The sequence below is a fragment of the Rhinoderma darwinii genome, chromosome 3 (genome assembly GCF_050947455.1).
Source record: "Rhinoderma darwinii isolate aRhiDar2 chromosome 3, aRhiDar2.hap1, whole genome shotgun sequence".
NCBI classification, from domain to species: Eukaryota; Metazoa; Chordata; class Amphibia; order Anura; family Rhinodermatidae; genus Rhinoderma; species Rhinoderma darwinii.
The window spans coordinates 148,716,506-148,740,313 of NC_134689.1; the positions used below are offsets into that span (position 1 = coordinate 148,716,506).

Below are 23,808 nucleotides of genomic sequence, written 5' to 3' on the forward strand. Positions count from 1 at the left end.
CCGAACATGCCGACCATTCAGCGCCTTACAATGATGCTGATTGGCGGGGCAAAATGACTTGCCCCGCCAATCAGCGCCTTTCAACTACGCTTCCATGCTTGAAAGGCACAGACTGACGGGGCAAGTCATTCTGCCCCGCCAAGCAGCGTCATTGAACGATGCGTCGTTCAGCTCCAGCAGACCTGCTCAGAAGAGAGCAGATCTGCATTGCCATCGGACTGCACGGGATCATGTGAGTATGTAAAGTTTTTTGTTTTTTTCTCATAAAACTGTGAGTGACATTATCTATAGTGGGGGCTCCATCTACAGGAGGGGTCGTCTATATGTGGGTCACTATATACAGGGGGGTCTATATGTGGGGATGTGGGGCACTAGCTACAGGGGTGGTCTGTATGTGAGGATGTGGGGCACAATCTACAGGGGGGTCTATATGTGGGGATGTGGGCCACTATATACAGGGGGGTCTATATGTAGGGATGTGGGCCACTATATACAGGGGGGTCTATATTTGGGCCACTATATACAGGGATGGTCTATATGTGGGCCACTATATACAGGGGGGTCTATATGTGGAGATGTGGGCCACTATATACAGGGGGGTCTATATATGGGTCACTATCTACAGAGGGGTCTATATGTGGGGAAGTGGGGCACTATCTACAGGGGGGTCTATATGTGGGGCACTATATACAGGGGGAGCTATATGTGAGACACTATACAGGGGTGGGCTATATGTAAAGCACTATCTATAGGGGAGCTATTTTTTAGGTCACTTTCTATAGGGGTGGGCTATATGTGGGACACTATATACAGAGGTGGGTTACCTGTGGGGCACTAGCTACAGGGTGGCTATATGTAGGGCACTGTCTACAGGGGTGGGCTATATGTGGGACACTATATACAGGGGAGCTATATATGAGACTATCTACAGAGGTGGGCTATACGTGGAGCACTGTCTATAGGGGAAGCTAAATGTTGGGCAGCACGGTGGCTCAGTGGTTAGCACTATTGCCTTGCAGCTCTGGAGTCCATATGTGGGCACTATCTACAGAGGCTGTATGTGGGACACTATCTATAGGGGCTTCTATGTAGGGCACTATCTGCAGAGGCTCTATGGGGGTCACTATCTAGAGGGGGCTATGGGGGCACTATCTACAGGGGGCACGGTGTGTGTGACAGTGTATGGCACTATTGTAATCAGGGACACAGTGTATGGCGCTATTATAGTTAGAGGTGCAGTGTATGGCGCTTTATTATATTTAGAGGTGTTGAGAATTTTAACTTCGTTTATAGGTGCAGAAATGTTTTAAAAGTGAGAAGCTGAAGACATCTGAGCGGAAAACTGCAGAAATGGCTCATGGCCGGTAGAAATCCATCATAGATGTTTGGACCGGAGGGAGAAGAAAAGAACTAGAATCTGAGACGTCACCGGTGAGTCACTTAATGTAAATGTTTATTCTGCCTCTAATCAGCACTGTAGTCACTTTATGATCTGCAGCGAGATAATAGGTGGTATGATTTTTTTCCTGTGAAACAGCATCTCACAGCATATCCTCACCATTGTTCAGGCCATGCTGGGAGCTGTAGTTTTACGCCGTACAAACCTATACTGCAGGGTTTGCACTAAATTGAGCTGTATTTGTTCTGGTGTTGTATATATGTACTGATCTTGGTTCTGATGCTGTATGTAAGTACTGAGCTTGGTTCTGGTGCTGTATTTATGTACTAAGGTTGGTTATGGTGCTGTATATATGTACTGAGCTTGGTTCTGGGGATGTATATATGTACTGAGCTTTGTTCTGGTACTGTATTTATGTACTGAGGTTGGTTCTGGTTCTGTATATATGTATGGGCTTGGTTCTAGTTGTTACGTCTATGGCCGGGGGTCGTCGGTCAGACTTACCCCTTGACGATCCCGGCCATGGACGTCTCTCTTCTCGGCGTCCAGGGAGGCGCCGGCACTCTCTTCCGGGTTCTCGGACTGTTTCCCGCAGTGCGCGCGCACCCGCGCTTGCACGGCCTTAAAGGGCTAGTACGCGTCCAGCTGTCTAGCATCAATTATCAGCCCAAATGGCTGCTGGACTATAATAGGGGGCCCTGCCCACTGGTTCCTTGCCTGAGCGTTGTTGTATACCCTAGTTTGTCTTGCAAAAGGTCTCCCAGTGTTTTCCATTTCCCAGTGTTACCCGTTCCTGCTGCCTGTACCCTGTATTCCGTGCTATTGTATCTACAAGTGAAAGTCAAGTTGTGCCTTCCCGCTGCATCCGCGGCGTCACCTGCTGTGAAAGTCAAGTCGTTCCTTCCCGCTGCATCCGCGGCGTCACCTGCTGTGAAAGTCAAGTCGTGCCTTCCCGCTGCATCCGCGGCATCACCTGCTGTGAAAGTCAAGTCGTGCCTTCCCGCTGCATCCGCGGCGTCACCTGCTGTGAAAGTCAAGTCGTGCTCCCGCTACTGTCTACATTGCCTCAGGTACCCGTTCTGACCTATAGACATTGTTTTGTACCTTGTTGGCCAGCTGCTGGTGTGCTACGGCCCAGTGGGTCCACACCCCGCGCCGTGACAGTACGCGCAGGCCATGGACCCCGCTGGCCAAGTCAAGAGCCTGTCATCCTCCCAAGCCATGCAGGCGGACCTGCAGGATCTGCAAGCACGACAGGATCAACTCATTGTGGCAGTAGACTCCATGGCACAGCATCTTGGTGCGCTAGTTACTTCCGTCACCACTCCAATTCAAGCTCCTCCAATTGACCCCCATTCTACACCTCCTGGCGGCCCCAGTTCGGACTCTCGGTTCTCGCTGCCATTGTCACCTCGGTTTCATGGAGACGCAAGTTTGTGCAGGGGGTTTCTGAATCAATGCCAAATCCATTTCACTCTGCACGCCCGAGCATTTCCTTCGGACGGAGCCGGGATCGCCTTCATTATATCCCTACTCACCAGCAAGGCCCTGGCGTTGGCGAATCCAATCTGGGAACGACAGGGACCCGAGACCAGAGACTTCCAGGGGTTTGTGCCCTTGTTCCGTTCCGTATTTGAGGAGCCTGGATGAGTCTCATCTTCAGCCACTGCTATCTTTAACCTGCGTCAGGAGGACGCCTCTGTGGGCGAATACACCATCCAGTTCCGGACTCTGGCAGGAGAATTGTCCTGGAACAATGAGGCCTTGGTAGCATCCTTCTGGCATGGCCTATCCCCTGAGATCAAAGACGAACTGGCTGCTCGAGATCTCCCAGCTGCTCTGGACGACCTGATTCTACTGGCTACCCGTGTGGACATAAGGCTCAGAGAGAGATCCCAAGAGATTCATCAGGAGAAACGGCTTCCTAGACTGGCGTCCAACTTCCAGTAACCCCTCTTGCCTTGTTCTTCTGTTGCGCCCGAGGTTCCGTTGCAGGTGGATCGGCTTAAACTGTCCGATCAAGAAAAACAGCGCAGGCGCACCTTTGGACTCTGCCTATATTGCGGCCTCGCTGGCCATGTCGTGCGTCTGTGTTCCCAGAGGCCAAAGAAACCCCAATGCCTGGGATTGGTTGGAGAGACAACCCTGGGCGCTACTGCACTTAATAGAGAACTCTCTCCCAAGCTGTTTATTCCTGTGACCATTGTCGCTGGCGAGAGACCTCATCCAGTCTCTGCCTACCTGGACTCTGGCTCCGCAGCCAATTTGATCTGTCAAGACCTCGTGGATCTTCTTCAATTGCCTACTGTTTTGCTGGAGAGACCATTGATCGTTGCTTCGGTAGATGGACTGCCTTTGCCTGACCCAGTATTGTCCGTGACCAAGCCTTTGAGGCTCCAAGTGAGAGCTCTTCATTCTGAGCTCATCTCCCTGTATGTCCTGTCCAAGGCCGTCAACCCTGTGCTGCTGGGTTTGCCTTGGCTCCGTTTTCACGCCCCAGTCCTGGATTGGAACTCCGGAGAGGTTCTCCAGTGGGGTCTCAAGTGTCTAGACCACTGTCTGGGTCATGTCAATCCATCCCAGCCTTCTCCGCATCAGTCATTGACAGGGTTGCCTCCTTGTTACTCTCAGTTCGCTGATGTCTTCGACAAAAAGGAGGCAGAGATATTGCCACCACATCGAGAATACGACTGTCCTATCGACTTGGTTCCTGATTCGTCCCCTCCACGCGGTAGAGTATACCCTCTCTCCTTGCCAGAGACCCAGTCTATGTCGTCCTACATTAAAGAGAATCTGGAGAGGGGCTTCATACGAAAGTCTTCATCCCCGGCTGGAGCCGGGTTTTTCTTTGTCAAAAATAAGGATGGGTCCCTTCGACCCTGCATTGACTACCGGGGTCTCAATCAGATCACGTTGAAGAACAGGTACCCTTTGCCGTTGATTTCTGAGCTCTTTGATCGTATACGGGGGGCGAAATTTTTTTACAAGCTTGACCTGAGGGGGGCTTACAATCTAATCCGAATCCGTCACGGAGACGAGTGGAAGACTGCATTTAACACACGTGATGGACACTACGAATATTTGGTCATGCCCTTCAGCCTGTGTAACGCTCCCGCAGTATTTCAAGAATTTGTGAATTACATTTTTCGTGACCTCCTCTATGTCTGTGTTGTGGTGTATCTCGATGATATCTTGATTTTTTCCACAGATCTTGTGACTCATCAGGGCCATGTCCGCCAGGTGTTGCTTAGATTAAGAGAGCTGTATAGCGCTATATACAGTGGGGGCTTTATGGCGATATCTACAGGGGGGCTGTATGGCACTATCTACAAGAGGGAGGTGGGGGCGCTATCTATAAATGGGGTGTGACACTGTCTATAGGCGGGGCTATATAGCACTGTCTACAAGGGGGCTGTATGGCACATTCTACAGGGGGCACTATTTATAAAGGTGGCTGTTGTGGCACCCAGGGGGGCCCCCGGTCAAGAGTTTGCTATGTGGCCCAGTCTTTCCTAGTTACGCCCCTGGCCTTAGCCATCAATATCTGATTGATGGTGGCCCGTCTCCCCGCAGCCCCGCCAATCAGCTGTTTTGAAGGGGCCGTGATGCTCATACGATCGTCGCTTCCCCTTCATTTCCTTTACTGCTCACACTGTGAATCGCGGACACACCCTGGTGCCAGGGTTCGGCATGTGGTGGAACGGGTGGACAAATTGCTGGGAGGGGCTGGTGATGATCCAGCTGTCGTGGTCCATGTCGGTACCAACGACAGAATAAATGGTAGGTGGAGGAGCCTTAAAGGGGTTGTCCGAGATACCAACATTTTTTCAAAAACTGTGTCATACATTACCCCTTATACAGACAACCTAAATAAAGCATTATTTTTAAAAAAAATTCTACTTAGCACATTTCTTCTTTGAATTTAGCACGGTTTGTTTACATGCAGTTCAGCTCTGGTTTGTTGATCTTTCCTTGTTATGAAACTTTTTTCCCGTGCACGCTCATTGCAGGCTGCAATGAGCGTGCACGTAGCTTCCAAGAGTTCATGTGAGCTGTCCTTGCTCCTCCCGCTGACCTCCTTCACTGGACTTGTCTCCTTGCTGACATTCTTGAAGGATGGTGACCGTTCTCCCCCCATTATGTTCTATTTCTCTTTTCAGGTCTATAAACCTCTTCGTGTCTCCCCTCACCCTCGTCCACCCTCACCCTAACCCTCACCCTCACCCCTCTATCTCACGTCTCTCTCCACTAAGGCTATGTTCACACAGAGTTTTTTTGCCGGAGGAATATCTGCCTCAAAATTCCGTCTTGAAGTTTGCGGCAGATTTACCTCTCCCTGCACGTTGATTTTTGCGTCATTTTTCCCGGAGTTTTTTGTGCGCTGTTTGCGGTTTTGTTTGCCGCTTTGTTCGGGCCGTTTTTCGCTTCGTTTATCTTGGCATTTTTTGCTTGTTTGTTTGCGTCTTTTTTTGCTGTGTTTTCCGTTGCGTTTATCGTAGCCTTTTTCGTATCGTTTCTTTTTTTGCATCGTTGTTTGCGGCTATTTTTGCTGCGTTTTTCGTTGCGTCTTTCGTGGCGTTTTCCCAGTAGTTTTTCACGGCGTTCTTTGCCTCTTTGTTTGCGGCTTTTTCCGCGATGTTTTTCGCAACGTTTTCCGTGGCGTTTAACGTAGCCTTTTTGGCGTTGTTTTTGCGGCTTTTTTTGCTGCGTTTTTCGCGTCGTTTTCCGTCATGTTTTTCGCCCACGGCAATTGAGCGCCGCGGGCATAAAACAACGGAAATACGCTTTCTCTGCCTGTCAGAGGTGTAAACGCCCGAAGATGGAGCATGTCGCTTCTTTTTCCCACGAGGCAGTTTTACTGCTCGCGGGAAAAAGACGCTGACGCCTCCCATTGAAATCAATGGTACGCATTTTCGGGCCGTTTTTTACAAGTTTTGCTACGCTGTTTCCGCTTAAAAAAAAACCAGGCGGAAACATCCCCGTAATTTCAGCCGTTATGGACGCCCTCGTGTGAACATACCCTAACAATGTAGGCTTAGATACAGGACCCCAGAAGATCTTATCCAGTTCAGGACCGGGTTATTTTGCGCCTTCAGGACCAGACACCGTTTAGCCATTTTTAGCACGTGTTAGTTAAATGGCTATAACTTTTTTATTTGTTGGGCTAACGACGTGATTTTTGCGACGTTTTTTCCGTAGACAATGCAGGTTTCTTTTTTTATCGTTTTTATACACACCTTTTTTGCCATTTTAGAATTTTCTTTCATAAAGTTTGAAAATATTAGTAAAAAAAAAGCTTTTTTACGTTTCAGCTATTTTTTTTTGGTAATAACATAGTTTTACCCTAAAATAGACCTTTTATTTGTGATCGTCATTGTCTACCGTAAATTTTTATATATTACATGTCTATATTAGGGTAATTTGGTCAGCGCTAGCGTTACAACAATGATTGGCGGGGGGAACGGTATTTTATTGGGGTGGGTATTTTATGTGTATTTATTATTGTATTTTTTTTTGCACTTTACTTTACTATTTTTTTTATTACTATGGTCTGTCCCCCAAAAGGTCAGAAAAGACCTTTGGGGAACTTTATATATTTTTTTTCTTTCTTTTACATGTTTTTCCACTGTAACTGGAGCTGCACAGCAGCCCCAGTTACAGGGGAAATCAGCCCTCTCATAGTGACGATTGTCACTAATAGGGCTGTGCTGGGTCTAGTAAGACCCAGCAGCAGCCTGCCACTAACGGCACCCGGCGATCATGTGACCAGTCACATGATCACCGTGAGGAATAGAGACAGCGCCGCTGCTGCTGTCTCTATTCCTATACACAGCGTTCATTGAGCGCTGTGTAAAAAGACATCGGAGAAGACAGAAGCAGCTAAAGCTGCTTCTGTCTTCTCCTCAGGGTCCCCGGCAGTCACTGACAGCCGGAGACCCGACATACAGCTGCCCGATCGCGCGGGCAGCAAGTTAAAACCCGAGCCGTAGAAAGTCTATGGCTCGGGTTTTAAGGACCCGTCCCTGACCGCTGGACGTAAAAATACAGCCAGCGGTCGGGAACCAGTTGTTAAACAGTGCACGGTGTCCCGCGGGCCGCAGATAACAGCCTCAAGGGCTGCATGCAACCCGTGTGCTGCATAGTGTTGTATAATTCCCTATCAAAGCCTACTATGTGTAGGCTTTGATAGGGGAAGAACTAAAAGTACAGATGCCACTGTACCTCTCTAGTCCGCAGGTGCCGTCCCTCTTCACTTTTTTCACTTTGAACATGCATAGGCGCGTTCACAGTGAAAAGATGCATAGGCTGGGCGGGCGGGCACGCGCAGAAACGTCACGTCTCCAGTGACGTGTCGTGTCCCATCCGAGGTCTCGCTGGGGCGAGACCATGTGATCGGGACACGACACGACAGTGGAGGAGGAAGAAAACGTGACGTCAGAAGACAGGTGATCGGAAGAAAAGAGCTGCCAGAACGGAGAACAGAAGCAAGATTGCACAGGTAAGTATATTAGGGAATACTTAATGTGTGCATTGTGTGTTTAACTTTAAAATAAAAATATATCTCGGACAACCCCTTTAAGAATAATTTTAAAGAATTAGGCTACAAGCTGAAGGGAAGGACCTCCAAGGTTGTATTCTCAGGAATACTGCCTGTGCCATGCGCATCACAGGAAAGACAGCGGGAGCTTAGGGAGTTAAATGCATGGCTGAAGTCTTGGTGTAGAGGAGAAGGCTTTGGGTTCCTAGAGCACTGGGCTGACTTTTCATTGGGGTACAAACTGTATTCTGCAGATGATTTGCACCTAAATGGAAGGGGGTCCGCTGTGCTGGGGGAGAGAATTCTAGCTGGGGTGGCGGAGTATTTAAACTAGGGCTGAGGAGGGAGGTCAATGTAGAAAAAAAAGGGGTAGCCAGGTTAGAGAGGGGTCAGACTATATTGGTGGGGGGAGAAACAGAATGTGGGGAGAGGACTAGACAATAAGATAAGGAGATCCTTTCGTTACAAAACATCAGTGTAAATAAAAAGGACCGATTAATGTCAAATCACATTTCTGATAATAAAAGTGAAAAACTGACAGGCAAGTTAAAGTGTATGTTCACAAATGCCAGAAGTCTAGCAAGCAAAATGGGGGAGCTGGAGGCCTTGATACTGGAAGAAAATATAGATATAGTTGGTGTTGCTGAAACATGGCTGGACTCTTCACATGACTGGGCTGTAAATCTACAGGGTTTTACACTTTTTCGTAAAGACAGGACAAATAGGAAAGGTGGTGGTGTATGTCTGTATGTGAGAAGTGATATGAAGGCGAGTGTGAAAGAGACAATAGTGGGTGAAGACTGTGAGGAGGTTGAAACCTTGTGGGTGGAACTAGAAAGGGAGGTAAACACTGAAAAAATTACTTTTGGTGTAATCTATAGACCCCCCAATATAACTGAGGAGATGGAAGGTCAGATATATAAACAGATGGAGCGGGCTGCACAGGCGGGTACTGTAGTGATAATGGGAGATTTTAATTTCCGGGATATTAATTGGTGTCATGGTTCGGCTTCAACTGCAAAGGGGAGACATTTCCTCAACCTGTTGCAGGAAAATTTTATGGGCCAGTTTGTGGAAGACCCGACTAGAGGTGAAGCTCTGTTGGATCTGGTCATTTCTAATAATGCAGATCTTGTTGGGAATGTCAATGTTCGTGAAAACCTCGGTAACAGTGATCATAATATAGTTACATTTTACCTATACTGTAAAAAACAAACGCAGGCTGGGAGGGCAAAAACATTTAATTTTAAGAAAGCCAATTTCCCCAGGATGAGGGCTGCAATTCAGGATATAGACTGGGAAGAACTAATGTCAAATAATGGAACAAATGATAAATGGGAGATTTTCAAATCTACTTTGAGTTATTATAGTGCAAAATTTATTCCTACAGGTAATAAGTATAAACGACTCAAATTAAACCCCACATGGCTTACACCTTCTGTGAAAGGGGCAATACATGACAAAAAAAGGGCATTTAAAAAATACAAATCTGAGGGTACAGCTGTAGCCTTTGTAAAATATAAAGAGCTTAATAAAATCTGTAAAAATGTAATAAAATTAGCAAAAATACAAAATGAAAGGCAGGTGGCCAAGGATAGTAAAACAAATCCCAAAAAATTCTTCAAGTATATAAATGCTAAAAAGCCAAGGTCTGAACATGTAGGACCCCTAGATAATGGTAATGGGGAGTTGGTCACAGGGGATCAAGAGAAGGCAGAGTTACTAAATGGGTTCTTCCGCTCTGTATATACAACTGAAGAAAGAGCAGCTGATGTAGCCGGTGCCAGGGCTGTTAATATATCGGCTGATATACTGAATTGGATGAATGTAGAGATGGTCCAAGCTAAATTAAATAAAATAAATGTGCACAAGGCTCCGGGACCAGATGGGTTACACCCTAGAATTCTTAAAGAGCTTAGTTCAGTTATTTCTGTCCCCCTTTTCATAATATTCAGAGAATCTCTAGTGACTGGTATAGTGCCAAGGGACTGGCGCAGGGCAAATGTGGTGCCTATTTTCAAAAAGGGCTCTAGGTCTTCCCCGGGTAATTATAGACCAGTAAGCCTAACATCCATCGTGGGGAAAATGTTTGAGGGGCTATTGAGGGACTATATACAGAATTATGTGACAATAAATAGCATTATAAGTGACAGCCAGCACGGTTTTACTAAGGACAGAAGTTGTCAAACTAACCTAATCTGTTTTTATGAAGAGGTGAGCAGAAGTCTAGACAGAGGGGCCGCTGTGGATTTAGTGTTTTTGGACTTTGCAAAGGCATTTGACACTGTCCCCCATAAACGCCTAATGGGTAAATTAAGGACTATAGGTTTAGAAAATATAGTTTGTAATTGGATTGAGAATTGGCTCAAGGACCGTATCCAGAGAGTTGTGGTCAATGATTCCTTCTCTGAATGGTCACCGGTTATAAGTGGTGTACCCCAGGGTTCAGTGCTGGGACCACTATTATTCAACTTATTTATTAATGATATAGAGGATGGGATTAATAGCACTATTTCTATTTTTGCAGATGACACCAAGCTATGTAATATAGTTCAGACTATGGAAGATGTTCATGAATTACAGGCAGATTTAAACAAACTAAGTGTTTGGGCGTCCACTTGGCAAATGAAGTTTAATGTAGATAAATGTAAAGTTATGCATCTTGGTACCAACAACCTGCATGCATCATATGTCCTATGGGGGAGCTACACTGGGGGAGTCACTTGTTGAGAAGGATCTGGGTGTTCTTGTAAATCATAAACTCAATAACAGCATGCAGTGTCAATCAGCTGCTTCAAAGGCCAGCAGGATATTGTCGTGTATTAAAAGAGGCATGGACTCACGGGACAGGGATGTAATATTGCCACTTTACAAAGCATTAGTGAGGCCTCATCTAGAATATGCAGTTCAGTTCTGGGCTCCAGTTCATAGAAAGGATGCCCTGGAGTTGGAAAAAATACAAAGAAGAGCAACGAAGCTAATAAGGGGCATGGAGAATTTAAGTTATGAGGAAAGATTGAAAGAATTAAACCTATTTAGCCTTGAAAAAAGACGACTAAGGGGGGACATGATTAACTTATATAAATATATTAATGGCACATACAAAAAATATGGTGAAATCCTGTTTCTTGTAAAACCCCCTCAAAAAACAAGGGGGCACTCCCTCCGTCTGGAGAAAAAAAGGTTCAAGCTGCAGAGGCGACAAGGCTTCTTTACAGTGAGAACTGTGAATTTATGGAATAGCCTACCGCAGGAGCTGGTCACAGCAGGGACAGTAGATGGCTTTAAAAAAGGCTTAGATAATTTCCTAGAACAAAAAAATATTAGCTCTTATGTGTAGAAATTTTTCCTTCCCTTTTCCCTTCCCTTGGTTGAACTTGATGGACATGTGTCTTTTTTCAGCCGTACTAACTATGTAACTATGTAACTATGTAACTTGTAGCGACGGTTCACAGTATTACAGAATACACTTGAATGGGAGAAGGCTGTAATACTTTGAACCGCCGCTACAAGTGTATCTGCGATTCACAGTGTGAGCAGTAAATGAAATGATGTGGAAGCAGCGCTCGTATAAGCACTGTGGCCCCTTCAAAACATCCGATCGACGGGCGTGTAAGAAATGCACACATATTTGGTATCATTGCCAAATATGTATTCAGGTGTGTTTACCCAGTGGCATGCACCAGATGTAAAAAAAAATCACCTAAAATCACACATTCACATTTTTTTCAACTTTAGTTTCCATTTTTCCTTCCAGATTTTTACAAAAATGTTAAATATATCTATTATTTTTTTACACAATATGGAAGCCCAATATGTTCTGAAAAAAACAAGACCAAATACATGTAGGTAGGAAAAATAATAGAACAACAATTTGCTTTTAAATTGGCACATGGCTAAAACTTAAAAATGGGCCTGGTCAGGAAGTGGTTAATATATATATTAAGTAAATAAAAGAGTAAAGCTGGTATATATATATATATATATATATATATATTAATATTTATTTTAACAGAGGCAACAGGAGTAACACAGCGCCATCTGCTGACCATATCCATGATCTTTCAGCGCTAGGACCTCCAGTCATATCCCAGCATGCACCGCGCCGACCCTGCTGCGTCATGGACAAGACTTGGGCATGCGCCGTTGACGGTCTTTCCCTTTCTGGTAAGATGGTGAGCGTCGTGGTTCTACGGGAGAGCCCCGGAGTGGAGGAGGACGGGGATCGGCAGCCGAATGGAGATCTGGAGGAGGATGAAGTGGCGGCTGCAGGAGACAGCACCGCTGGGAAGAAGAAGAGAAAGAAGAAGAAGAAGAGTAAAGCTGGTAGGAGCGGAGCTGCGCCCGGCCGCATGATGTGCAGGGATTGTGCTGGCCTCAGCATGTGTGCGGTAGTGGTGTGACTGGCAGCCAATAGAGGACGGGGCTTGCTCGCGTTTGGACATAGGAGGTTACAACCTATCTGTAAACTTTCTGCTGATGTGGGGCGTTCAGCACGTCTAACTGCATATATAGGGAGATAAACTGCGGCCGGACTATTCTAATACAAATAGGATCAGTCAGGGAGCCGGGAAACCATCAACAAGCTGCCATTGAGGGATCTATAGTTCTTATGTCTGTTTAGACTGTTGAGTGTCTAATGGTGCATGTTGTTGGTCTGGATAGAACCTTAAAGGGGTTGCCCAACCATATATATATATTACTCCCCTTACCAATCTACTGCTGTGTACAGCCAGTGATTGGCTGCAGCTGTCACATGTCATGTTGACACTTTATCGCTGGAGCTGGGTGAACTGAGACCGGCGTTGGACAACCCCCTTTAACCCCTTAAGGACACGGCCAATTTTAGCCTTGAGGACAGAGCAATTTTTTTTAAATTTCCCTCTTTGCATCCCGACGCTCATAACGCTTTTATTTTTTGTACGACGTAGTTGTATGAGACTTTGTTTTTTGCGGGACGAGTTGTACTTTATGTACGTACCATTTTTTGGTACAAATACATTATCGTTTAATTTCTATAAATTTTTAATTAGATTAAAATGCAGAAAAAAAGCAGTTGCGCAGCAGTTTTAATATTTATTTTTTTACACCATACACCGATCATCATAAATAATGTTATACATTTGTTGTACAGGTTGTTACGGTCGTGGCGATACCAAATATGTCTATATTATTTCATGTTTTGGGACTTATATTTTAAAAAGTTTATTTATTATAAAAAATGTGTGTTTCTGTGTATTTTATTTACTTTTTATTTATTTATTTACCATTATTTTTTTTTTACATTCATTTAACTTTTTTTTTTAATCCCATAAAGGGATTTATCATTTTGATTTTTATTTTGTAACTGTAATGTACTGGCATAGATCTATATGCCAGTACATTAGCCTGTTACTGATCGTACACAGGCAGTTGTTAGGGCATACCTCAGTATGCCCTAACAACAGGAAATATGTTCAGACAGCCCTGGGGTCCTTCACTGGACCCTGGGCTGTCTGGCCATACGAGTTGTGGGCTTTGATCGCGTCACAGTTATCTTCTGTGACGCGATCAATGTGCAGTCCCCCTCTTTGAACGCCGCGATCAGCTGTCATCGCGGCGTTCAAAGGGTTAACAGCGGAGAGAAGATGTTTCTCTCCTCTCCGCTGTCAGAGCGGGGCCGTGGCTGTGTATTACAGCCGTTGCCCCGCTCTCGATCGCACACACAGAGACAGCAGGGACGGCTGTCACACAGGACGAGTATGCTCGTCCTAATGCGCAAAGTGCTCGCTGCTCAGGACGAGCATACTCGTCCTGTGTCGGCAACCAGTTAATACTATTGCAGACCTCCCCCTTCCCGGTTAATATTTGAATATCTAATGAAGTATTGGATATTTATATGGAGAGATTTACCTCTATACTCCTATGTTTAGTTTTCACCTTGCCATCTTTTCTGTTTTACTTTGGTGCCACTAAAGTTGGGGCGTTTGAGTGATGTCATCTCAGACATTTATGGCATATCCACAGGAAATGCTATAAATGTCCCTGAGGCGGGCCCGCGTCTATCTCCAGGCGGGCCCGCATCTATCTCCAGGCGGGCCCGCATCTATCTCCAGGCGGGAGGCGCATGACCCCCGTCCCGCCTGGTAAGTTGGCCGCTGCGTTTATGTTGAGAATCAGGAGTTGTATATCTGGGAATTCCAGAAACCGCTGAGCTATTCCTGGCCACCTCTCCCCTCTCTGCTTGGTTGCGGCAGAACGTACTGCTGTTCGGAGGATCAGTATTTATCAGACGTTCATGGCGTATCCCGTGGATAAGCTGTAAATGTTTTAGATGGGACTACTCCTTTAAGGCAGAATATTGTTCCTTGTGACCGATCCCCTTACACATTTATTATGTAGGAACTTACATTCTTTACATGTGCATCCTATAGGGCAAGAGCCTGAAAAAGAAGCGGGAGCTGCGGCCCCTGACGTTGATGATGTGACTAAACAGTTGGACAAACAAACGCTTGAAAACAAAGATGAGGAAGAAGACGGTATGTTCGGTCCTTCTAATAACTGTAATCTGATTACCGGTCAGGAATGAGCCCTGGCATATAGCGGGTGGGTTTACTATGCGTTCATGTCCGCCCCTTTCTAGGACATTGTTACTCCCATAGGATTATGTTGTATATCTTCAAACAAAAAGGGAAATGTTACCTGTTTGGAGATTATAGTAATACTCTTTTATTTGATTCCAGAGGGTGAAGGTGAAGGAGATGGGGCAGGTGGGAAGAAGAAGAAGAAAAAGAAGAAGAAGAAAGGATGTATGTGTGACTCCTAAGGCGATCATTTGGCAAATGACCTTGTTAGTGTGATTACATATAGACAGCAATATATAGTGTCCTGTAGGGCTGCACGGTTCTGTATACCCTCAAGCGCTTTAATACCGTCAGTTCATGTATTTCAATACTAAGCTGTGCGGCATCTTTGGCCACGTTTGGGCTGAAAATCCGGCTTTTGCCTGGAGTGTTGGCATTCACCCTGTCTCACCTATATTGTCCCTGCGGATACACAGGTCTTTTCGCAGACCACTCCTGCTGTACACTCTGGTTATGATCCGCCAAGGGAATTGTATAGGCAATAGCTGGATGGGTAATGACCACTGCAGAACAAGAACCTAAACAAACAGACGTGGTCTGTCAGTAGGTGTGGTCTGCCAGAAGACGCCACGGATCCCCTAAGAGTGGAAACCATAGGTGAGGCTTTGAGATTAGTTCCTCCACTCTGGGTGGAATCTTGAGTGTCCATAAATAAGGGAAAAAAAATCTTGAGATCTAAGAGAGAGTTTTTGTCTCTGCAGCGACGTCCCCTGGAGTGTACACAGAGATTGTGTTGAGGTTGTCATTTTACATCTCCAAAGATGGAGGCAACGGTTAATGATGTTTGATTAGGATGTGGATTAATATTCTGGATCTATAGTATTGTCTCTTCATTCCAGCTAAATGCCAAACCGATCCACCATCTATTCCGATTTCTGATCTGTATTCAAATGGTGTGTTTCCGAAAGGCCAGGAATGCGAGTATCCTCCAGCTCAGGATGGGTATGTTTGTGATGCCTCATGTTTTGTCAGCTTTTTAAATCTGTCTGTGAAGTGCGTATTATGGCATCCGGGTGGTCTGTCTCAGGTTCGTGCCAGTTTCTGATGAGCGAAAACCAAGTTGCTGTAAGTGGTGGCGGTGGTGCTGCGGTTATTGCTGCACCTCTCTGTGTCCATCTACCGTTAAGCTGCTACCGTGTTTCCCCGAAAGTAAGACAGTGTCTTACTTTCTTTTTATCCCCAAAAGCCCCACTATGTCTTACTTTCGGGGTATGTCTTATATTGGAAAAAAATTGTCGAATTATTATTTATTTTTTTTTCACAAACTTTATTTAACTGTTTTACATTTTTTTTTTTAGTCCCACCAGGGGACTTCACTATGCGATGTGCCGATCGCATATATAATGCTTTGGTATACTTAGTATACCGAAGCATTATTGCCTGTCAGTGTAAAACTGACAGGCAACCTATTAGGTCATGCCTCCGGCATCGCCTAACAGGCAGATGCTGAAGGCAGACCTGGGGGTCTTTGTTAGACCCCCGGCTGTCATGGAAACCCGACGGCGACCCGCGATTTGTTTGCGGGGGCGCCGATCGGGTGACAGGGAGCTCCCCCCTCTGTCAAACACATTAAATGCCGCTGTCACTATTGACAGCGGCATTTAATGGGTTAAACTGCCGGAATCGGCGCGCGCTTCGATTCCGGCAGTTGCAGCAGGAGCCAGGCTGTGTATAACAGCCGTGCTCCTGCCGCTGATGGAGACGTACGGAGAGGGGGGCGGCGCGGAAGTGGGCAGGAGGCGGCAATACCCCCGTGTTTCCCCGAAAGTAAGACATATGTCTTACTTTCGGGGTACGGCTTATATTAGCCGACCCCCCTGAAACCCCCGATACGTCTTACAATCGGGGGTGTCTTACTATCGGGGAAACACGGTAGGTTTGTAACTGTTACCCGCCTGCTTGGGGCCAGGTTGCAAATTGAAAGTATTATTTTGCCAGACAGACCACCTGTATAGTTTGCGGCTGCCTAGTAGAGGTTAATGTGGTGCCAGTTTGTTGTGAATGATGCTCTTCGCATTGTGTTGTGGTCGGTAAAGTGACGCGTGTAAGGATCTCGCATCCTGCGTGCACCAACCTATTTGTCTGTCTTTTGTAGACGATCTGCTGCATGGAGGGCAACCAGTGATGAAAAGAAAGCTATGAACCAGGCCAGTGAGGAGATCTGGGCAGATTTTAGACAAGCTGCTGAAGCTCATAGACAAGTGAGGAAATATGTCAGGAGCTGGATCAAGCCAGGCATGCCCATGATCGAAATCTGGTAAGTTCTAATGGTTGCGGTCTGTTAGTGGTCATTACAGCAATATAACATGCATATTATACAAACCGCTTGCTGCTCTTGACAAGCTAGCCGGACAGTGGAGCGTTTTTTAATTATTACTCTGGAAGCCCCGAAATGCCGCTTCAGGATCTGAAGGATTGCAAGTTTTACAGCATTGTCAGACATGTGCGTGAAGATCTTGACATACCGCTATAAAACGCTGCTGCTTTTCTCCCCTTGTGCGCTTCAGTGAAAGGCTGGAAGACTGCTCTCGGAAGCTGATTAAGGAAAATGGTCTCTATGCCGGCCTTGCGTTCCCCACAGGCTGCTCCTTAAACAACTGCGCTGCTCACTACACTCCTAATGCTGGCGATACCACAGTCCTGCAGTATGATGATGTCTGCAAAATAGATTTTGGAACCCATATCAATGGTAAATCTAGTAAAATGACTATCCGCCCACATGTAGCTAAGAAATTGTCCTAAGGTATTTCTATGCCATCTTTACAGGTCGTATAATTGACTGTGCTTTCACTGTAACATTCAATTCAAAGTACGACAAGTTGCTAGAAGCTGTAAAAGATGCAACAAACACTGGGATAAAGGTACAAAATTTGAAGGAACATCTACTTTGTAGTTTTCTGTTTGTGTAATGTGGCGCTAAATGTTAATATTGCTGTTTTTATAAAGCTTTATTAAGTTTCAACTAAGACCGTGCCGTTCATACCTTTCTATTTTCTTCTTGCCAGGGTTATCTTTAGCATTGTGAAAGTGTAGTAACATAATAAGTGGGAATTTTTGGATGAACAGAACGTATGGTTGACGGAAGGACATGAGGGAGATTTATTAAGACTGCGTAAGTCTTAGGGCTTGTCCACATGTAACGGAATTACTGCAAAAACTTTCAGAAAGATTTCCATTTAAACTAGTAGACATTCCGTTGCGGAAGAACCGCACCATTTCCTGCGTTTTTTTTCAATGCTGGGAGATGGTGACATCACCTCCTGAAAATCGCAGCAATTCAGTCCACTTTCGGCAGCGGGTATCGACGCGCTGCGGTATGAAAAATGTTCATCACAGGTGAATTTGTGCTCGGAAATATTACGCAGCGTGCAGATGAGATTAAATCTCACACACTTTGCTGCTACTGTATTCTGCTGCGTATTTTAATACGCAGCAATTCCGTTACGCGTGGTCAAGCCCTTAAAGGGAATGTGTCTCTAGAAACATTTTATTTTTATTTTTTTAGTTAAACTGTTAGTCAATAAATGATTACACATTTTTCTAATTGTTTTTTTTTTTTTTTTTTTTTTTTTCACAAGTCAGGAAATATTATAAATTTGATTCTAATTTATAACATTTCCATGTGCTGGTCACTAGAGGGAGCAATTCCCAAAATTGCAGCATTGGCATGTGGTAAAGCAACCTCATTGCTTTATGCTGCAAAATTGGAGAAGACACACTCGCTCTAGTGTGTTCAAACAATCCCCTCTCCTTTCTCCTGGCTAGTGCCAGGAGAAAGGAGGGGGTTGAATGTTCAAACCTCCTACACTGTGTGCCGCCATTTTTTGAGCGAATGCACAGTGTAGGAGGATTAGATACAGTGCTAATCAGACAGTATAACCCGAACATACACACAAACATAACTTTCCTGCCACCGCCGCTGTCACTGCCGCTCCTAGTCCTTTGCCTCTGAACTGGATGGAAGCCGCGACCGGAAGTAGTCCTCTTACTGTCCGGCCGCGGCTTCCGGTCCACATGAAAATGGCGCCTGATGTCGCTCGGCCGAAGACCTTCCTTTTGGATAGTGTGGGAGCGGCGCGTACGCCGTTCCCACACAGACGGCGTACACTAGTGAATGGAATGGCTCCCGTTCGCATTCTCTATGGGGATGTATGTGCTCTATTCCATCTCTGTATGTGTCGTTAATCGACACATAGAGATGAGAAAGAAAATGGCAGCCCCCATAGAGAAGCAAAAGTTAGAAAAAAGTAAAACACAAATAAATAAAATTTATTTTATTAACATATAAAAGCCAAAAACATATAAAAAATTTTTTTTTCGCGACACCTGTTCTTTAATAAAAAAAAAACGAGCTGGCGTAAGATACTACAAATTTAAAAATAGACACACACCTCTTAATAGATTTATCGCATCTTTGGTTGTCCCTGCGAGGCTGACATCTATGCCAGCCACGAGCTGGTATAGATTTCCGCTTTAATTTATGCCAGTTTTTGGCGTAAATCACAGTAAATGCATTGGGCCGCAGTGGCCGTTCCCCCTTCCCCCTTTCGCTAAGCTTCCCCCAATTTAAAAATAAAAAAAAAGTCTCGAGTGGGGGAAATGGCCCAAAAGTTGCAACTTAGACAGTTTCCAACGTTTCTGTGCCAGTAAACTTGTGTAGAAATGTTAATCCCATCCCCTTGGTGTCTTTAGAGGGGTTGTCTTACCACGACAACACTTTTTCATAAGGTAGCTACTGTGGCAAACAGCTGTTTTTGCCGGGGGAATTGTTACATTTAACCTGATTTTCCTTTAGTGTTCTGGTATTGATGTGCGTTTATGTGATGTTGGTGAAGCCGTCCAAGAAGTTATGGAGTCCTATGAGGTTGAAATTGATGGCAAAACTTATCAAGGTGAGTGGTTTGTTAAACAGCAGGTGTCTGTGGTCTGTGAATCTGAACACCATAGTCGCTCACATTTCTGGTTGGGATAATGATTAGTTTACGGTTTGTGTAAAAAAGTCGTTCTGAAGGAGAATAAATCCCCTCTATTTCATTATTTATTGCTCTTACATATTCTCTATTTGTAATATTTATCCTGCAGTAATAGCGAAAGAAGTCAGTAGTCTTATGTCTTATAAAGGCTGTTGGATTCTCTAAATTTACGTAATATTATGGTGCAATAGCAGCTGGCAGCCTAGTCTAGAATATATATATTTTTTTCTTCTGACAAATGTATAAACTATATAACACTAAGTCTTTGTTCACATCTGTGTCAGGGCTCCGTTCTGGCATTGTCTGAGCTTTCCGTCACAGCGGGGCCCTAACTGAAACAAACGGAAACCATAGGTTTCCGTTTCCATCACCATTGATTTCAATGGTGACCAATCCGGTGCAAATGGTTTCCGTTTGTCTCCGTTGTGCAAGAGTTCGTTTTGACGGAATGTATGGCGTAGTCTACTACAGTATTGCTTCCGTCCACAATTCAAAGCCAAGATGACGGAACCCTTGCACAACGGAGACAAACTGAAACCATTTACACTGGATCAATGGTGATGAAAACGGAAACCTATGACCATTATGATTTGTATTCTGCCTCTCTCCGCAGTATTCTACTCTGCAGGCTCCATCTCTAATTCTCAAGTTTTCCTGAGCTAGTTGGTGGAGCCTCACTGCTATCATGTCTTCTATACACTACACACATGAGAGGGAGACACACATTATACAGCAGTAAGGAGCAGTGTAGCTGAGCATTCACACTTACCAGGAAGTTGCAGCCCAACTGTGTGTATCTTTCCCACTCCCCTTTCCATAGAATTGTATGGGCAACATGTCTGTCTCTCCTGTGCTCCTGCTCCCCTCTCTTTATATTTCTATGGGCAGCAGCGTGTGTCTACCTGCTCCCCCCTCCCCTCGCCATAGACTTGGGCAGGCTGTGAAGAGACACCCCCTCCCACGTTCTGTAGTTCGTCTCTTCTGTCTGTGACTAGAGACAGATTTTGCCTGACAACAGGGGTTCCACAGCAGATTACAGGAAGGGAGACACCTAGTGGAAGTAACTTCACACAGAATTTGCATGGATAAAACAACTAAACTTTAACAGTAAGTAAATTACACAATTGATCTGTATCAGGCATTCCATTAGATTAGCATAAGTTGATTGAAAACTTAGTGTCCATTTGAAATATACATTACAAAATATTTCCTTTTTAAATGTGATTTCAGTAAAGCCCATTCGGAATTTGAATGGCCATTCCATTGGACCTTATAGAATACATGGTGGAAAGACTGTACCCATTGTGAAAGGTGGTGAAGCAACGCGCATGGAGGTACATCCTGGGGTGTTTAACTGTACCCAATAATGTTAACATCTTTTCATTAGCTGCCTTCAGTGGGGCAGATGTACTCGTGTCCGCAGCTCGAATGTGTTGTAAATTGCACCAAATTCTGGTGCAGTTTGTCGCATTTCTTGTTCAACCAGATGTTCGGACTTCTTCAAAACGTTTGTGAATGGTGGGGTGGCTTTACTGAAAAGGGTGCGTGGATTAAGATGGAAAGTCGTGCGCCAAAAAAACTGCCACAAAATTCTGTCGCAAACTAAGCCAAATCAAAGATGGTAAAAGAAGAGTGTCCAGCTGGTCAAGCAAAATGCAGCAAATTATCATACAGCATTCACCGTTGTGATGAATTCGGTGGATCTTCTGACTGCATCATCAAATCTTTCTAATACACTTTCTAAATCGTAGACTGCATTGGTACATCTGCCCCAGTGTTTTTAAGCTGTATTCCAGTATTTATCGGGTTGTTTTTTCTTTATGTCTTCAGGAAGGTGAGGTGTATGCAATAGAAACATTCGGTAGCACTGGAAAGGGAGTTGTTCATGATGACATGGAATGTTCTCACTACATGAAGAACTTTGATGTTGGACATGTGCCAATTAGGTAAAGTATGACTTTATTGAATAATACAAAATATTCCTCAACAAGACTAACATTATGACCAACTCTTAATTGGGTAACCTTGTTCATAATGATGAATGTCATTGTACCCACTAATGTGCCCCTTCCCACCTCTGCCATTATACTGTTTAGTTTTTCTGTTTCACGTAATACGTATAGTTAGGCGAAGGACATCTTTGCACTAAAATTTTTCTTTTATTGTTCATTTGCTTCCTAGATGCAAAATGAAGCAACTTTCTAAATAGTCTTGATTACAAATTTCCTAAAATGTTATTGCTGCAGTCTGTAGGGCTGGATATTGCACAGGCTGTGTAAGACCTATGGCAAGACTCTGCAGTGGGGAGGAAAGGAGGAGGGAATGACAAAATCCTCAGAATCCATGTCTCAGCCCCATGGAGAAACGATCCCTAATGGGCTGTAGAGGGTGAAAGCAGTACAGGAATAAAGCTGTGTTGATACATGTGATCTAGTGAAAACAGCAACATCCTGGAGTCAGACCTCACATCCAACATGTTTTATTGGGAGGGACATGCCCTCATGAGGAAAATCTGAAACTAGAAGCAGGATGTAAACTGCATATCAGAGGGTCTAAAATGTAATGAAGATTGTAGTCTGAATGTGCGGGTTAACCGGATTACCACTAACTTATGTAAAAATATTTTTTCCCTATGCCAAAAGGGTCCATAGCCTTTAACTCCTTCCCGACCGCCCACTGTCTTTTGACGTCAGGCGGTGCGGGTGCTTAGTCTACAGAGACGTCTTTTGGCGTCGCTGTAGATCAGGCTGATGAGCGCTTGTCCTCTAAGCTCCTGATCTTAGAGCAGCCTCCTGAACACAGCTGGGGTCGGCAAACATTCGGACCCCAGCTGTTTAACCCTTTGATTACCGCGGTCCGTGACCGCGGCATGATCAAAGGGAATTCCCCTCTTTGATTGCATCACCGGGATTCCAGTGATGCGAGCAAACACTGGGGAATCCCTCTGCAGTCAGCCCTGGGGATCTACAAAGGACCCCAGGGCTGTCTGTTCCGTGTGCCTGCTGTTCGGGCACACTGTGCTGCCCGATCAGCAGCCTGTGTCATAGTGACACAGTGTAATGTATTAGCGTACAGAAGTATGCTAATACATTAAAAGTAAAAAATAAATTACAAATCAAGTTATCCCTTGATGGAATAAAAAAAAGTAACAAAATAAATAAATAAAAAAAAGTCCCAAAAAAGAGTCTTTATTTTGCATTAAATAAACTTTATTGCCCCTACACTAAATAAAAACAAAAAACCTACGCATATTAGGTATCTACACGACCGTAATAACCTGAAGAATTAATCTAATGGGTTATTTAGCGTGAAAAGTGAACGGGATAAAAAAAACTATTCAGAGAATTGCTTTTTCCTATATTCACGCGTTAAAAAAAAAATAAAAATTTTACCCCCAAACTGTGGGGGAAAAAAAAAATACTATTTCTCTCGCATAAAACAAAGCCTCATACAGCCACGTTAGTGAAAAAATAAAAAAAGTTATGGCTGCTGAAACGCAGAGAGGCAAAAACAGAAAAATTGAGCTGGTCATTAAGGTCTTTTCAGGCCCGGTCATTAAGGGGTTCATTAGTCTGGCCGTATTTGTTTGCTACTCGTTTAGGCATGTTGCTGACTTTTTTCCTTTCTCATTTCCAGGCTTCCACGGGCAAAACACTTGTTGAATGTAATCAATGAGAATTTTGGCACTCTTGCTTTCTGCCGCAGATGGCTAGATCGTCTTGGAGAGAGTAAATACTTAATGGCACTAAAGAACCTCTGTGATTTGGGTATAGTAGACCCCTACCCACCACTCTGTGACATCAAAGGCTCTTACACAGCACAATTTGAGCACACCATACTATTGCGCCCAACCTGCAAGGAAGTTGTGAGCAGAGGAGATGATTATTAAAGCTATTTGCAGAACTTGGCGCTGTCCGTCTCTAAATACTGCTTCTGTTGAAGCCCATTGTGTTCTAGTAATTCGGGGAAAAAAAGGCTTTAACAGGTGTCATTCCTACATGTGGAAAGAACATGGTTAAAAGGTATAGCTTTACTAACAATCTGGCAAGACCTGTCTAAAGGAGAAATTCTCATTGTTTAGGGAAAAAAGTGATGTTAAATTTTATGTTAAAAAATATTTTGCATTTGAGGCTTTTGAAATATTTATATCCACTTATTACTGCAAGTTTCTTAAACTTGATTCTGCATATACTAGCATAACGTTTTAATTCCCTGGATGGAAACCATTTTGTAAAAAACAAATAAAAATAAAGTAGAGTTTTCGGATCGGAACAA

General features: G+C 44.6%; 1 protein-coding gene across 1 annotated transcript; it reads left to right on the forward strand.

Annotated features, from left to right (window-relative positions):
• The first annotated feature begins 12,040 nt into the window (after positions 1-12,040).
• METAP2 (methionyl aminopeptidase 2) lies at positions 12,041-23,808 on the forward strand. Its single transcript, XM_075856854.1, has 11 exons — positions 12,041-12,263; positions 14,351-14,455; positions 14,660-14,725; positions 15,400-15,502; positions 16,656-16,817; positions 17,068-17,249; positions 17,327-17,421; positions 19,356-19,452; positions 20,764-20,867; positions 21,364-21,479; positions 23,170-23,808. The coding sequence occupies exons 1-11, from the start codon at positions 12,059-12,061 to the stop codon at positions 23,420-23,422; spliced, it is 1,488 nt and encodes a 495-aa protein (XP_075712969.1). The 5' UTR covers positions 12,041-12,058; the 3' UTR covers positions 23,423-23,808.